Source organism: Ceratotherium simum, chromosome 9 (genome assembly GCF_057802395.1).
Source record: "Ceratotherium simum simum isolate JZ-2026a chromosome 9, ASM5780239v1, whole genome shotgun sequence".
In the NCBI taxonomy this organism is placed as follows: Eukaryota; Metazoa; Chordata; class Mammalia; order Perissodactyla; family Rhinocerotidae; genus Ceratotherium; species Ceratotherium simum.
This window is the reverse complement of record NC_141908.1, coordinates 49,168,531-49,186,520: the sequence shown is the minus strand read 5'-3', so window position 1 is coordinate 49,186,520 and position 17,990 is coordinate 49,168,531. Positions and strand designations below refer to the sequence as shown.

The following is a 17,990-nucleotide window of genomic DNA, read 5'->3' as shown; positions in this document are numbered from 1 at the left end:
GTTCCTGGTACATCCGTAGAGGACTATGCCCCCGCACCAAAGAAGTAAGGGAGCCAGGTTCTACCCTTGGATTCCTCGCAGGTGCAAAAGCATCAGCTAGAGATCTAACTCTGGACAACAAGATGAGTCAGGGTTTGATTGCAAGATATCAACTTTAAATGTAGGAGGGAAGGAAAGTCCATCATGGTATAAATCTTTATGCTCTGTTGGTTCAATGACAGCTGCAGTCAGAGGGACAAACAGTGGCCTCCTGGCTGTTAGGATAAGAGTCCATGTGTGGTCCTGCCGGCCTCTTGAGCCTCATACCATCAACATCCTCCTCATTCCGTGCTCCAGCCAGAGACCTTTATTCAGGTCCAAACACCTGCTGTGTTCCTTCCTGACTCAGAATCTTCACGTGTGAAGCCTCTTCTGACTCCTCCTCCTCCTCGAGATCTATGTCAGGCCCCCCACAGTGGGTGCTTTCATAACACATCTCCTTTGTGGCTCTTATCACAGTTGTAACTGAATGGTTAATTTGTAAAGTCTGGTTAATTTGTAAAGTCTGTCTCTCCGCTAGCATGAAAGTTCCCTGAGGACGAGGACTGTGCCTTTCCTGTTCTGCATTGTATCTGGTGCCTAGCACAGTGACGTGGTGTGTACTAGATACTCAAGATGTATTTGTAAATTGGTTGATCGAATGAGCAAATGAACAGATGAATGAAGCAAGCCTGGTGCTGGCGTGGGAGTGTTTTAGATATTGACACTTAACGTTCTCCTCTTAACTTGTGCTTTTGTTTTTCCATCTTTCCTTTCAGTGAATGTTTCCTGTGAGTCACCACACCGTTTCCGGTGTGACAACAATCGCTGTATTTATAGTCACGAGCTGTGCAACCGTGTCGATGACTGTGGAGATGGAAGTGATGAGAAAAAGGAGAACTGTAAGCAAAAGTCAGAAGGGAGAAGAAAAAACTAGGGGCCCCAAATTGTTTGCAATTTGCAAAATGTACCCCTGGGATTACAGTTTGTTCTCTAGAGGCTCATGCTGTGCTTATGACTGCAGATCTCTGCTGACGTAATTGTTTACAAGATTCTATAAACATATGCATTACTCAGATGCAACTCTTCCCTGCTTATTCTTATCTCATTTGAGCCAGATGTTGGCAGGTCCCTTCATTTTTTAGTCTTGGTTTAAGCATTCCGTAAGCTTTTCTTTCCTCTTTTCTCTTGCGAAAATGAAAACAAACACTTACACACTGGTTGAGTCACTTCACAAATTAATGGTTTATTTGTTTTCAAAGATGAGGTTTGGTTCCTCTTCAGCCTCGAGTTACTAATTATTAATCTAGGGACATGAACTTCTCAAGACCCAGCTGAAAAGATCATGCTAAGTATCGCAGCACTGGTGTTAGCAGAGCTTATCTAATATTCCTCTTTAAAATGAATATTCATTTCCCAAAAGAGAAAAATGATGGATTATTTTAAGATAGAAGTTTCAAACTGGCTGCATTTAATGTTTTAGATATTGAAAAATCTGTGCTTTTCCATTTTGAGAATGTTTTATAATCTATCCATTGAAGGAGAGAGTTGATTAATTTTCTGGGCAATTGAATTTACCTAGAAAAAAGTTGGTAAGGAAAATTATTTTCCCTGACTCCAATTACTTTTTTTCCTAAAAGGATGTTATGTGGGAAAATTGAGATAAATGCCTAATTTTTCTATTTTCCTTCCCTTGTATTGATGTGGCCTTGGAGTGCTCACTGCCAGCTCCCATCCCAGAGGGGGCTGTAGGTCAGGAGGTCTTTGACACTATTGCAATGTTCAAGTTTGTACCCCCCCCCCGGCTTTTTTTTGTGGCAGAGATGAACCTGTGGTTATAACATTGTTAATATGTTTATTTGAGGCATAGCTCAAAAGGATGAAAACCCAGAAATAGAACATAAAAAAAAAAAAATGCGAGCAGGTTTCCCCTTCCCCTTTTCACTTCCCATTTCCCCTGTTAACAAATGCCATATTTTACACCATTGTCTTTATTTTAAAAAGGTTACAGGTAACACACACAGTCACATGCATGTGCTCACACACACACGAAGGTGATGTAGATAGACATAAAGAAAAAGTGATTTGAAATCTCACCACCTAGACAAAATACTACTAACATTTACATCCTTAAATCTTAAGATTCCTTCATGTGGTGGGCTGGCCCAGTGGTGTAGTGGTTAAGTTCTAGTGCTCCGCTTCGGCAGCCAGGGGTTCACAGGTTCGGATCCTGAGCACGGAACCACGCACCGCTTATCAAGCCATGCTGTGGCAGGCATCCTACATATACAAAAAAGGTAGAGGAAGATGGGCACAGATGTTAGCCCAGGGCCAATCTTCCTCAGCAAAAAAGGGAGGATTGGCAACAGATGTTAGCTCAGAGCTAATCTTTCTAACACAAAAAAAAGATTCCTTCATGTGTACGATATCAATTTAGAATATATATATATATGGAATCTATTACACAAACTGCCTTGTAAACATATTTTAAAAATTTTTAGCTGCATAGAATTGCATTTAGTCATTTTTAATATGTTTAATTCCCAGTTTTTTGTTTTTCTTTCATTGAGGTAGCATTGGTTTATAACATTACATAAATTTCAAGTGTACATCATTATATTTCGACTTTGGCATAGACTACAACATGTTCACCACCAAAAGTCTAGTTGCCATCTGTCACTGTACACATGTGCCCCTTTACCCCTTTTGCCCTCCCCCCTGCCCTCTTCCCCTCTGGTAACCACTAATCTGTTCTCTGTGTCTATGTGTTTGTTGTTTTATCTTCCACCTATGAGGGAAATCATACGGAGTTTGGCTTTCTCTGTCTGACTTATTCTGCTTAGCATAATACCATCAAGGCCCATCCATGTTGCAAATGGCAAGATTTCATCCTTTTTTTAAGGAGCAAGGCAATTATAGCACATGGTCAAATCTGAGAGTGGAAAAAGAGGTAGTAAACTTTTATTCTTCCCAAGGAGCAGGATGTTAGAGGAATCACTGCTAGCCATCACAATGGACAAACTGCAACATTTCCATGGCTTAAAACAGCAGAGGTTGATTTCTTACTCATGTAAAGTTTGATGAAGGTCAGTCAGCCCTCCTCCGTCCTGTAATTATGCCATCTGGAACACATAGTCTTCAAGGTTGCCAGGGCAGGAGAAGAGAGAAATGGAGGAGGCACACAGGTTCTTAACTTCCTGGGCCTGGAAGTGACAGACGTTGCTCCTGCTCACAGTCCTTTGGTTGGAACTAGTCACATGGCCCCAATCTAACTGCAAGGGAGACTGTGAAACACAGTGAATACCAATTGTTTCTACCACAATTTACCCTTGTGTCACTAAACATCCCTTTACACTTTTCTTTCTGTGCATAGAAGACCCTTAACCTGTCCCCAAAGGATGTAACTCATAATCCCATTCAGTAACTGAAATCCAGAGCTCTGGATCATAGGCATTAATCACGCCTTCAGTTGCAGATGTGGTTCCTCTTGGTCTGGAGACCCATAAACTAATAGACTAGTTTTATTTATGCCCCCTGCCCCCAACAGATAGTGGTAGAACAGGGGAAGCATAATAGAGATAAACAAACGTTCTTATTGGGAAAGAAAGAATTAGAGACTCATCACCATCACCAGTCTGTAGCAATTCTTAAATGCCACTGGGGTAGGGTGACACATGTTGGCCTAGGGCAGTCCTGATTTATGTCTGTTGCCCTGGTGGAATTATTAATAGTGCCCCTTCCACTCTCAAAAGCATACTGACTTGGAGTCTCTCATGCACCTTTGTCTCAACTGATTGTCAGTTACATTCAGGCCATCTAGAAAAATGGATGAGCAGTCGTTTTTAGCCAACTAAGAGGTTTTACTGGGCCTTTGTGTCTCAAAGCCTTTTAAACTCAGACTCTTACTGTTTGGGATCTAAATGCAGTTGGCTTTTCCCACAGTGCAAATTCCTGGACTTTATTTTCTTTCATTTCTGCTTGTAAATCAACCACTTCCTCCCTGACCTTATCTCTTTCTTATATATCTTGCCAAACTCAGGTAACAGCAAGCAGTGCTCATTTACTAACTTCTGTTTTCCAACCTCTTTCCCTAGATTGACAAGTTCGGTGAGCACATGGTCTGCTTTCCAGTTTTTCTAAGCTCTACCAAATGTTTTGCCATTGCATAACACAGGTCTCCATCTTTCCTGCCTCCAATATCACTTTCCTCATTGCTTGCCTCCTCACTTTGATGCCAATGACAAATATTTTAGGTTTTTGTTATGAAAGTACCCTACTTATATATTATCCAGGGTAATTAATACTTGCTGCCGCAACCAACAAATTCCAAAATTTCAGTGGTGTGACATGACAAAAATTTATTTCTTACTCATGTAAAGGCCAATGCAGGTTGCACAGCCCTCCTCCTTCTTGCAGATCGGCCACCTGAAACACATGGCTTCGAAGGTTGCCAAAGCAGGGAGGCACATGGGTTTTTAATTGCTTCGGCCCAGAAGTGGCGCCTGTCATTTCCAACTCATAATCTGTTGGCCAGAACTAGTCACATGGTCCCAACATAAGAAATGCAGGGAAGCACAGGCTTATTTGTGAGCAATAACTGTGTCTGCCGCAGAGGGAAGCATCTTGTTCCACAGAAGAAAAAGTTTGACTTTAACTTGTTCTTAAATTATAGGTGAAGGTGCGACCCCTAGACCTTGTAAAGAAGATGAATTTAAGTGTAGCAATGGACATTGCATTTCAGAGCACCTGGTATGTGATGATTTCGATGACTGTGGTGACCATTTTGATGAAACGGGTTGCAGTAAGTAAACATTTATTTTTATACTTCATTGTAGTAACTCAGGTTTACCTAATGAAAGCATGCAACGATAATGACATAATTCTCTTTAATTCACTTTGTGCTCTGAACTGCAGTCCAGCCCATAGCTACCTGTTACTGAACACTTGTTCCATACCAGACATTGTGCTAAACACTACACTGGTTTTCTTGTTTCATCCTTGTAACAATCCTATGAGTTAGGTATTATTCTCTCTCTCTTTTAAACAAATGAGGAAACTGGTTTAGAGGTTAAATAAATTGGCCATGTCCTCCTGCCATGAAGAGATTGAGCCAGGATTTGAACTCTGATCTGCCTCACTGAAGAGCAATCCTCTTCCCAGTGCACTAGGTGCCTCTCAGGACCTTAAAGCTGCATATTTTGTTTATCAGTCTGCACATTTTTTCATCTTAAGCCAAATGCAGTATCTTTGGCCTTTAGTGGAAGAGCTTCTAAGGGTGGTTGGTAAGGATGGGAATGTCACAGGGGACCTTGGAAGGAACATTTATTTTTATGTTTAAAGTAGAGGAGGGACTTTGTGTTGGAAAAGGATGATGAACATAACCAAGGGATGGTTCTAGCTCAATATTGTGATGGAAATGTTGGAATGTCATGCTATTAATTCACGCCTTTACAGTCCTTTATGGCTCCTAGGAAATGCTTTCACGTGGATTATCTAATTTGTCACTCAGGCTAGCCCCAGTGGATCACTGTTATTATGTCTATCTATATAATAAAGCTCAGAGAGCTTAAGTAACTTGCTTGAGGTCACACAGAGTGGCAGAGGCAGAATTTGAACAGTCCTATGACTCCAGGCTAAGAGAGCTGGCCTCTAGTTCCTCTGCCACTCGCTGTGCCACTTTGGGCACATACTGACCTCTCCAGGCCTCAGTTTCTTCATAGGAAAAAGGAGCGAGTTCTTCAAACTCAAGGAGCCTGTGACTTATTCGCTTTAGTTAGCTCCACATGGTTTCAACTTCTTGGGCTTTAATTGCTTTTTTCTGAGGCATCCCAAGGATTTCCTGGTAACTTTTCTCCTGTGTGGGCTACAAAGGAAGATAAATAACCAGCCATATTGAGTTGATTTGCCATTTATTTCACACACTTTCTCAGTGAGGCTTGGAGTTTTTGACATAATAAAGTGAGATAATTAAATATTTAAAAAGCACGAACACAACATGATTTGCAAAACTGGATGGTATTTGGGTTCTGATCCCCAGAGACTGGTATATGAATGGTTCCAGGAGTGTGGAGTGTTTCCACGTTGGGCTTCGGTCAAACATTGCTTTCTCTTTTAGTTGCCCATGCCAATTAAAAGGCTTAAAATCGACTACAGTACTTCTTATTCAAATGACATTTAATTAAAAGCAGGGTTTATTTAAAGGAACCAAGTAGCGCAGACATTAATTTAGGTATGGAAGCAGCATTTCTTTTCAGATATTAAGTGGATATGTGATACAGAATTCAGTCTTACTGCAGTGGGCTAATAATTCAGCTGAGACATAGAATTCTTGTTTAAAATACCAGTTCTTAGGTGCTGCTAATCCACTTGCCTTTCTTTTCTTTTCCTTTTCTCCTTTTCCTCTTCCTCCTCTTCCTCCTCTTCCTCCTCCTTCTCCTTTTTCTTTTAAACAGGATCACTGAGGTGTTTTGAACATATGTTTGCTTTTTAAAAAATACTTTAAAATCAAGAAAGACATTAATATTTTTCTAGCACCATTAAGGTTTAAAGGGAAGAAGTTAACCTCAGGTTGCAAATATTATTTACGTGATTATAAAGGTAGATTGACTTGCTGTTTCTCAGTCAGGTAGTTCTTATTCCTTCTTCATAAAATGGAAAATAAAGTTTCTATCTTATAAATAGAGCATCATATGTCTGGGTTGAGGGACTCTGTTGTTATATGGATTAAAATGATTGTTTTCAAATGAAAGAAGTTACAAGAAAGTCCTCAAATTTAAGGAACAATCTCATAACGCTATGTGATTTCTGCTCTTGTTAAGGACTGTTGCTTCACAAGAGTACAACTCACTCAACGGAGCACTTGGTCCAGAACTTTTTACCTCCTGGGACCCCTAATCATATTATAGATTTTAGAGCTGGGAGGACATTATAGAGCCTAACTATGTACGTGAGACTCAGAAAGGTTATATGACTCTCTCAAGGCTATTCAAGTTGATAAAAATAGTTCACAGTTGTTGAGCAATGTAGAGGAGACATCACTACCAACCTTACAGAAACTTAGAAGATAATAGGAGAATACTATGAGAAACTTCGTGCCAAAAAATTAGACAACTTAGGTGAAATGGACAAATTCTTAAAAAGACAGAAAATGCGGAAACTGGCTCAAGAAGAAGTAGAAAATATGAATAGACTTATTTTGCAATATGTCATTGTTAAGAGCTCAGACTAGACCTTTATTGTAAGGCTTTTATGTATACAGCTTTGAAGTATGAACTGCAAGGGGAGCATTTTATTGAATGTCATTGTGCTTTATTTTGTAGTTATTTTTCTTTTTTAAAATTCAATGTTTTTAGTCTATTCAAATCACATATACTTATATCATCATTGTGCCCTGAGGGACCCTGAGAAGTGATTAAGTTCACCTCATTGCCTACTGTAGAAGACAGATAGATAGAAATATATTTTTATTTGAAAGAATTCAGCCAGGAGATACCACAGTCTCTTTAGCTAAAATATTCAGAAGGCTGTGACCAAGAGACATTTCATTTGAGAGTAGATGAAGCTTGGATCCCTTATGGAGATAACCACCACCCCATCCCGACCCCCATTATCACATAGATGTGCAAAAGTATTTCTGAATATTTAAAAAATTTTAAAGGAATATTCTATACTAGTGTTACAGTCGTTTTCTCCACTCTTATTATAGCTATTTCCCATGTTAAAGTATTGTTTGAAACCATGAATTTTAATGATTACATAGTAATTCTTCATGTAGATAATCCTAACTCATTGATTCTTAAGATGCATGTTTATTTTCACATTTGAACATCTCTGAAACCAGGATGCATCTTACAATTGACAACAAGCCATAGTGTAAGTCCTAGACTTTTTCTATTTTAGTGTTACATAAAATAATGGTGCATCAGTGGTATCTTAGATTTGGTAAAATACAATATGTCATAATTTCTTTCCTATTGTTGAATGTACATTAAAGTTGTTTCCAAATTTTCTTATTATCAATAACACTATACCTTAAACATGAATCATAGTGCAGATTTTTTATTCCTTCTTGAGGGAAAATTTATTAACCTGGAATAATTGGGTAAAACAGTGAGTATTTTTAAAGTCCTTGATACAAACATGTTGCAAAATTCCTCACACACACACACACACACACACAACAGCATTAAAGATAGTGGAGCAGATGGTGACAGTTGTAAAGAGCCTCTGGCTTCATAGTTCTGGAGTCCAGAATTTGGATGCTCTGTGGGTGACCCTGGCAGTGCTGAGTATAATGGGAAATTGCCTCAAGGATCTAACATTGCATCCATTTGTGTAAATGGCATTCAGGCCATTACCAGATATCTAAATACAGAGGCCCCCAATCCTCTACAAAGCGTTATGGAAAGGGGTCATCTCAAGATGTCCTAGGGCCGGCCCCGTGGCTTAGCGGTTGTGTGCAGGTGCTCCGCTGCTGGCGGCCCGGGTTCGGAGCCCGGGTGCGCACCGATGCACCACTTCTCCGGTCATGCTGAGGCCGGGTCCCACATGCAGCAGCTGGAGGGATGTGCAACTGTGACATGCAACTACCTACTGGGGCTTTGGGGGAAAAAAATAACTAAATAAAATTATAAAAAAAAAAAAAGATGTCCTATAGTTGGCTATGGGTAGGTGTTCCTTCTGATATACCACTTGACTGTTTATTTGTGGCTTACTTGGTTTATACTTTTCATTTGTAATGCTGGAATTTTGGTTTTCAGATACAGGAAAAGAAAGATCATGTGCTGAGAATCTATGTGAACATAATTGTACCCAGTTAAGTGAAGGAGGATTTATCTGCAGCTGTAGACCTGGGTTCAAAGCCAGTATTTTGGACAGAAACTCCTGTGACGGTAGAGTATATTTCCTCCCTTTCCTGTTAGGAGAACCTTGTACTTTTCAGATTCTGCACTCATTCCCTTTTATTAAACCAGTGTTTAATTCCCTTAATGGGGCTAAACACATGGTTCTACCTCATTAAAATACTCAGGTGCACCAATAACTTTACTGTTAGAGGGTGATGATCAGTTCTGAATGAGGTTGTTAGCTATACATTCCTGACTATATATAACCAATAATGACAAGTGTCAAGATCTATTTTCCTCATTAACTTCTTGGGTCATGAGAAAAAAAAACAACACTTGGATGCCGATTTCTTTTTTTCCATGCCGTCTTAACAGTGCCTAGCAGAGCGCTGGGCAGATAGCTCATCCTTGGTAATGTCTGCGGAATTGATATGATATATGAAGGCCTTGGTGATGATAGCTGCTTATTGTATCAGTGTGTGAGATGAAAGGTTTTTTAACAAACACAAGTCCTACTTTCTTCATCTTAAGTCAAACAACATATATTTATTATGCATCTACTTATGTCAGACATGAATGAATTCTAAGGTATGGAGTTGGAGGGTATCTTATCAAGACGGTAAGTGATAAGTATGCTTTTCAGTGTCTGGTTATTTGAATTTACTGTTTCTAATTCATCATCATGTGCCATACTCAGATGACTGGAACAGTTCTTTTGGAAGCTGGAGCTTAAGAGCTCAATAGAAAAACTAAAGCAATGACTCCTATTCCTGAAGCTAGTTAGCAAAAAGGAATTGGTTCCAAACAACAACACAACAGTTGCTTCCCGAAAGGGGAAATTTTGTTCTGCTGTTGTACAGAGTCAAACTGCTTCAGTTTAAACTCTGTCTTTACCACTTACCAGCTTTGGGACTTGGGGTTTAATGATAGTTCATACCTCATAGAGTCTTTTTGGAAGATTAAACGAGGAAAAGACATGAAAAGCATGTGAAACAGTATCTGAAACTTGGTAAGTGTTCCACAAATGTTGGTATCATTGCTTATTTTCATCTACAATCTTCTCGGTTCCAATTGCTTATGAATATGGATTTAAACAGAAGCAAGGTCTCTAAGGAATGGACGGGAGCAGATGTTGCATATTTGGTTTTATTTTGCCTACAGACATCAACGAATGTGAGCAATTTGGGGTTTGTCCCCAGAACTGCCAAAATACCAAAGGAAGTTATGAGTGTTCCTGTGCCGAAGGCTTCAAGTCTATGGGTGACCACTATGGAAAACGGTGCGCAGCTGATGGTATGACGGGTTCATGTGGGGATTAATTGACTTTCGGAGAAATAAATGCTGATGAGTATAATATACCAGAAAATAAACTTTAAACTCTCAGAGTCTTATTTTTATTTTATTTTTTTTTGTGAGGAAGACCAGCTCTGTGCTAACATCTGCCAATACTCCTCTTTTTTTTTTAGCTGAGGAAGACTGGCCCTGGGCTAACATCCATGCCCATCTTCCTCCACTTGATATGGGACACCGCCACAGCATGGCTTGCTAAGCGGTGTGTTGGTGCGTGCCCGGGACCTGAACCAGTGAACCCCGGGCCGCCGCAGCGGAGTGCGCGCACTTAACGGCTTGCGCCACCGGGCCAGCCCCTCAGACTCTTATTTTTAATTCACCAGTTACTTCTCTTCCAACACACATCCAGTCTCTTCTCTTTCTTCTCCTGATTAAAACAATAACTGCAATCTCCTAAAAATACGTAGGAATTAAAACAAGAGTCAGATGTGACTTATTATTCTTGCCTTAGCCTCTTGTCCACCTTGATAAAAACTTCAGAAAGTGGGCAAGATGTCACTCTCCAGAAGATTCAAACAATAAAACTTTCCTATAGAATGGTCGTCAACAGAAGGAAATTAATGAAGCCCTCCAGCTCCCACTCCACTGAGATCAAGGTTTGAGGCTCTGTAATCCAAGACGGGTCACAAAAAACAGTCACATTCAATTGGGGCAAATCAAGGACGTTGTTGACATTTCCCTTTATATCATTCATGGACTACTGATCACAGAGAGAGAGAGTCTGGCTCATTCATAACTTCAGTCATTAGATCTACATTTTAGGTTAATGCCAGTATCTGAGAATCAGGCCTGATAGAAAGCAGTAATAAGTATTAGATAGAAATGACAAAAGAGAAAGACTGTAAGACAGAGGTATTATAATCCAAATTTCCACAAGTCTGATCTAAATCAGCATATCTTGGTTAAAAGGTGTGGGTCTTTATGAGCTTACAGATTTGAATTTGCAGTTTGTATTGGAGTTTAAGGAACTTGATAAGAAAATAGCATTTTATTTTGCAAATTAAGAGTGAAATGGCTGTTCAATTTCTTCATACAGATTGGACTTTTAAAGCATACATTTGACTGGCATACTTAAATGTTTTACCCTCCAAACATTTCTGACACCAAATGAAAACCAGGGTAAAGGCATTTGAACAGTTGTTTGGTAATTAAGCAGCAAATTAAAAAATGTTTAAATCTTTTAACTAAGATAACCGAAATAAATTAGAATATTCATATAAAACATAATATCAAGATAGAAGAAATATATAAAATGAACTTTTAAAAGTTACTGAAATTGGATGCATTGACATTATGAAATTAAATTTAAATAATTCTAGACAATGCATGTCAGGATGAGTCACCATTTACATAGCTGCTTTAAGTAAAAAAATTTTTTTAAAAACCAAGAACACACTGTTTTTTGTCATTAGCTAGAAGCTAAATTGGGTCATGGAGCTGATTACCTGCTGAAAGGATCATAAAAATCTGTCAGCAAGGAGTAAAGAATGAGGACTTCCTGGTAAACTTTTAGTAAGATTATACATATTGTATTTCTTCTGTGAGACTGAATGTCTACAATCTTGTCTGTTTTATTGTCAGTGAATAAAAAAAAAATAAGTGGAAAAGAGGAAGCTATCTAGGGGGTCTCAGTCTTTCCTTGCTCTAAACTGTTGCCCACTAAGGACAAAGAATAAAGAACTGATACTATTCCTAACAGAAACGTTAGCTTTCCACCTGAAATGGAGACAAGAATGTCTACAGTATGGATTTTGCAACCCAGTGGGATGGTCAGCTCTCTTGATTAGCAGAGATGGTCAGATTCCTATAAAAATTCATTTTTTTTAAAGGAGGAGAGGATTCCTGCTATTTTATATCCTACTGTATACAAATAAAAAAGTTTAGGTAGAATTCAAACAATAAAGCAGCCCTTCATTTGTTTACAGGTAACCCTCCTTTGTTCTTGCTGTCTGAAAACGTGCGAATTCGAAAATATAATCTCTCTTCTGAGAAGTATGGAGATTATCTTGAAGATGAGGAACATATTCAGGCTATTGATTATGATTGGGATCCTGAAGGCATAGACCTCAGTGAGTATGAACTTTGGCCTCTGTCATTGATATTAATTGAATTATAACGTATTGAACTTCGGGGAATTTATTTTTTAATGAGTGAATTTTGTTGCATGGGTGGAAGAGGATGCCCCACGTATCTAGCATGCTCCAGACACCTGAGCATGGCCATGGGTTCCAGCCAACCTTTCCTGACTTCTCACCAAACCTTTTCCCATCTCTGGGGATTATCCTTTCAGGACAACCTCATATCCCTTTGTTTAATATCTCCTTGTCTTTGTTCATGCAGGTCTTGTTCATCCCCACCATTGTATACTTAGAAAATTTCTACTCAAACTTCAAAGACCCACTTCAAATGTCACCTCCTCTGTGACATCCTCTATAATTCCTCCTGGCACAGTTCCATGATTGTTCACTCATGAGCCTTGAGCATTTTATACATGCTTTTACTAAAGCACATGTTACATTGAGTTATAGCTAGTGGTCCACATATTTTTCTCCCTACCCTTAACCATGTGCTCTTTGGAACTAGAGATTCAATCTAATTCATGTCTACATGCCCAGCACCTGACCCAACATCTGGTGCAGTGTATGTGGTGGGTGCTTAAAAGATTTAGTTCAGTGAATGAAAAAATGAATAATGCTTTCTGTTGAGTCTCTCATGGCTCTGTATGGTATGTGGAAGATGGTAATGGAGCAGGAATCAGAAAACTTGTCTTCTATGCCTGCTCCCTCATCCACTTTAAATAACTGACTTTAAATAATTGTAACAAATCTCTAGATCTCCATTTCTTATCTGTAAAATAAGAGCAGTAGCCTTGTTCTGCCTGCCTACCTCTGAGAGTTGTTTTGAAGATCAAATGAGATAAGAGATGTGAAAATGCTTTGCAAACTGTCAATAACTATGCAATGTAAGATTTATTATTGTTGTTTTCACCCTGTGTTATGCAATACAATAAGCTTTTCAAGAATGGTGTATACCTAGGAGAGTATATGCCTTAAAAGTCACAGTCTTCCTATGCTTTTAAAAATGCCTATGTTATAAACCAATGTTATTGCAATAAAAAAATTAATTAATTAATTTAAAAAAATGCCTGCTGTCCACTATCCTTTATTTAGTCTGTGCATAAAATAGGACTTCCCATCCACGTGGCTCCTTTATTTCCAGTTATTGAGTATGGTTTCAAACTCTCAACAGCCTGCCTCTGGTTTATCTATACATTCTGTTTTGGAAAATGGAACTTGATCCTAATGAGAGCAAATAGGCTCTTGACTGAAATATATTTCAATAAATTACCTTCAAATAGGGACGACTAAGTCAATATTGATGTTATCAATTGAAGCATTTGTAGCTAATAGCTCAAGTATGATAGGTTTTGAGATTTGATCATATTGGTGTAATTGAATTATTAGTATTATAGGAACAATGAGGAGGTAGAGATGTGAACAGCACTTCACATGATTAGTCCCCGGTTCCTCCATTACCTGATATTCTTGACATGAAACTGACCTGTGTGTCTTGCCTCTGCAGGTGTTGTATATTACACTGTGCTAGGACATGGCTCTAATTTTGGTGCTATCAAACGTGCCTACATCCCCAACTTTGAATCTGGCAGCAATAATATTGTGCAGGAAGTTAACCTGGACTTGAAATACATAGCACAGCCAGATGGGTTAGCAGTGGACTGGGTTGGACGGTAAGTTTAGCCATATTCTCCTCTTGCCTATTCTATTTTCCTGGCCAGAGCTCACTACTTCTCACCTGGGCATATGAGTTAAACTGGACTCCGATAGGGGTACACTCAGCCGCTGGTGCAGCTGGGTGTTGCCTGGGCTTGGTCTAGCCCCAGTGACCACCTCTACTTACCCCAGCATGTCATATAAACATGATCATTTCCTATATTCTATGTATGCCATGAAAAAGTTTGGGAAAGCACCAAGATCAAGATTCTATATTATATCTAGTAGGAGAGCATTCTTGCCAACAGAGTTCTGGAGTCCAAAATTAACTTTCAGTGTGGCGACACTGTTCATTTTGTGAAGAAATGGGGCAGCCTCACAATTCTCCCAGCAAAGCAGTTGAGATGAAATATTTTTCTCTGTTGTAATTATTTCAGGGAGGAACAATCCACATCTTGTGTTTTTAGCAGGCTATGTCGTCTGAACAGATTTTGAAATTTGACTTTCCTGTTTAATCTTTCAGTTTTTTGTTAGTAGAGGTGTTGGGTCTGTTCTGCTCTTTTAGACCTTCTAGAACCCCAGGGACCAGAGCCACACATTTTGGATGATTCCTAAGTAAGAACCTTAAGTAGATTTATTGTCAGGTTGATGCGTGAGATGCAAACTGATGTGGAAAAGTCAGTAAGCTTCTTCTTCAAGGAAGAGCCTTACATTGCAGTCACATTTGTGGGAAAGTGTCTAATCTAATCACATTAGATTAGAATCAGAGCTCAAGCATTCATAGAATCCCCTATGTCCTTGAAAATGAATTAATAATGGAAAAATGTTTGACAGGGAAGGCTCTGGGGCTTACTGCCCTCTGGGAGAATGGACAGTCATTTGCAGTATAAATTAATTTTCACCTTTTAACAAACTTGTTTGGTCTTCCTGGAAGACTGGAGCGTCTCTGAAGAAGTTAATTAGGTCCCCATTGTGCCTGCAGGCCAACAGAAGACTCATTTCAGTGCTTTCTGTCAGGAAACAAGGCCTCAGAGAGTCAGGAACTTGAAACTCTAGACTTTAGCACTTCCTTCTGAAAACCAACCAGGCAATGGCAAATCTGTCTGCTTCTTTGAAGTTTTACCTCTTTCTCGGCCTTCATGAATAAGTGAATTTAGAAACTGATGGAACTAAGACCTGCAGCCTTAGGGATGAAACAAGGGCAGGACGGCCTGGCTGAGTTTGTTATTTTGAAAGGCTATTTCTACCCATCCTTGGAATTGATGCCAGATTCCTATTGATTCCAATGGGGCTCTTGGCAGAGGAGGAAGCAGACTTATGGGCATTCAGAATTTAAAGGGCCAGCCCAACAGTGCCTTAAGACTTCTACCTGGAAGGACATGTCACATAATAATGTCAGAGGTGAGGTCCACCATCATTACTGATCCTGGATGATTCAGCTGCTTTGGCTGATCAGGCAGGAGTCTCCTCCATGCCTCATTCCTCCACTTGTAACCTTCCAAAGATATCCCATTGGCTGAAGAGATTGGGGGCATTTCTGAGGGAGGGAGACTGTGGCTCCAATCACTGGTATCTGAGTAGCTATCTTGCCAGCCAGAACTTCCAAACTATGTGCTCTCATCTTCAAACCTCCTTCCCAGAAGTGACCAGTCCAGATTCTTCAGCTGTTTAACTTTGTCCCTCTAAATTCAGGCATATTTACTGGTCAGATGCCAAGAGTCAACGGATCGAGGTGGCTAAACTTGATGGAAGATACAGAAAGTGGCTGATTTCCACCCAACTGGATCAACCAGCCGCAGTGGTTGTGAATCCCAAACTAGGGTAAGTAGTTGAAGGAATCTTTAATGTTCTAGATATTTTCCACTGGATTCTCAAAAAATTACGTCTTTAATTATTTTCTCCCAACTGTAGTGAAATTGTTCTTGGACTTTTTTCGAGTGGTCTCTATGACTATTTTTAAAAATTATAATATACCCTAAAGATCATTTAGGACCAACCAGACTTCAGACTGGTGCTATATGGGGGGAAGGCCTCTGGCTACATTTTTTCCAGAGCCTAGCTTGTCTAAAATTCACACATTCCTCAACAGAATTTAAAGATTGGTCTATACCTGATGATTGGTTTAGACTAGAGGCTGCAAAGTGGTGGCTGGTGGGCTAAATATGGCCCATAGACATATTTGACTTGAACTACACAGAGCTTTACACTTTTTGTTGTTGTTTTTTTAATTTAGTTGCTAACATTTAAAAGTTTTTAAAAAACTGTATTTTTGGCTTGAAAAATCAGAAGAACTAATAACACTAGGTAGGTATGCCTTCCTTGATGCAGTATTGCCTGGACCTTTTAGACAGGGCCTTGCTCTCCCCCTCACTGGACGTTCATAACTGCTCTGCTCCACTCATTTATTTTGCCTGCCTGGTCCTTTCCAGGTATTTGAAGTGGTACAATCCCTGGTCTACTCGATTCTTCTCCCATTAAGTATTAGTTGGATGAAAAATAATACATTTTAAAAAAGTTCGAATGTAGCCTCTATGAGGGTAGGAATTTTTGTTTTGTTCTCTGATACATCCCAAACACAGGACAGTGCCCCTCACACAGTAGGCCTTCAATAAATATTTTTTGAAGAATGAGCAGCTTTTGTAATTATATATTTTGGAGGGTCTGAATGTGTATCCTTGGATAGGGCTGGCTGATTTCTATTGAGGAAGTACAGTTTTCAGGAAGGATAGACCACAGGTGTGCCGGCTCCCCCTTTTCCCTGTCTTCTGTAAAGTTTAAGAATAGCATCATTTAGTACCCAGGCCTCTGTGAAAACTAGCTGATTTCCCTGCTGGAAGTCTATGCTCCGTTTTAGTGGAGAAGCTCTGCTCGATGAAATGCTGCAGTGAGAAAACCTTCTGTTACAGGCTTATGTACTGGACTGACTGGGGCAAAGAACCTAAAATCGAGTCTGCCTGGATGGATGGGCAGCATCGGAGCACCCTGGTTGATGAGGACCTTGGTTGGCCAACCGGCCTTTCTATTGATTATTTGAACAATGACCAGATCTACTGGAGTGACTTCAAGGAGAACGTTATTGAAACCATGAAACATGATGGGACTGATAGGAGAATCGTTGTAAATGCAGGTCAGAAATGAGTTAGAATTTAATATATTAAATAATCAATTAATATATTTCCCATTCTCTGTGCCCATTTTCTCAAGAAGGATACCTGAGCTTAGAAAATGGTTTGGGCCGGCCCCATGGCTTAGCGGTTAAGTGCGCGCGTTCCGCTACTGGCGGCCCGGGTTCGGATCCAGGGCGCGCAGTGATGCACCGCTTCTCCGGCCATGCTGAGGCCGTGTCCCACATACAGCAACTAGAAGGATATGCAACTATGGCATACAACTATCTACTGGGGCTTTGGGGGGAAAAAAGGAGGAGGATTGGCAATAGATGTTAGCTCAGAGCCGGTCTTCCTCAGCAAAAAGAGGAGGATTAGCATGGATGTTAGCTCAGGGCTGATCTTCCTCACACAAAATAAATAAATAAATAAAACTGTTAAAAAAATATTAAAACAAAAAAGAAAGAAAATGGTTTATATTGTTTCTTAGAAACCACTCTGCTGGACTCTGAGCTGCTGATTTAAATTCAAATGGACCCATTAGCAATAATTAAGCACTTTTTGTTCTTTTTACATAAGTTTTTTAAAAAGGCTCTCAGCAGCAGATATTGAAATAACCAAATTTCCAGTTAGGTTGCCCTGACAGAGATGGCATTCATGTGTGCCAGTGGTAATCCATGTCTAACGACTCCTAGATACATTAGTCTTTAATGTGCTAGATTGCTTATTTTGTACAACTGGAAATGTCTAGAAGGAGAGAAGCACTTTGTTTTCTCATCTAGACTCTGCAGAACTGCAATAATCAGCACATATCAGGTTTTTGTAAGCTGTGTCTTATGGTCCAAGAAAAAAACAAAATCTCTGCCATACAAATTGTTTATTAAAAATAAAATAAAATCAGCAACTTGAAAGTGACCAAGTCCGCTATAATTTGTGTCAGCCAG

General features: G+C 39.6%; 1 protein-coding gene across 5 annotated transcripts in view; it reads left to right on the top strand.

The window, feature by feature from the left end:
• LRP2 (LDL receptor related protein 2) overlaps positions 1–17,990 on the top strand; it is a 203,479-nt gene that overhangs the window by 169,370 nt on the left and 16,119 nt on the right. For all 5 annotated transcript variants that reach the window (XM_087435357.1, XM_087435356.1, XM_087435355.1 and 2 more), the window contains 8 exons: positions 798–920; positions 4,691–4,819; positions 8,778–8,909; positions 10,023–10,154; positions 12,137–12,280; positions 13,794–13,959; positions 15,635–15,763; positions 16,849–17,069. In XM_087435357.1, the coding sequence (XP_087291483.1) occupies positions 798–920; positions 4,691–4,819; positions 8,778–8,909; positions 10,023–10,154; positions 12,137–12,280; positions 13,794–13,959; positions 15,635–15,763; positions 16,849–17,069 (1,176 nt within the window). The remainder of the gene's footprint in view (positions 1–797; positions 921–4,690; positions 4,820–8,777; positions 8,910–10,022; positions 10,155–12,136; positions 12,281–13,793; positions 13,960–15,634; positions 15,764–16,848; positions 17,070–17,990) is intronic.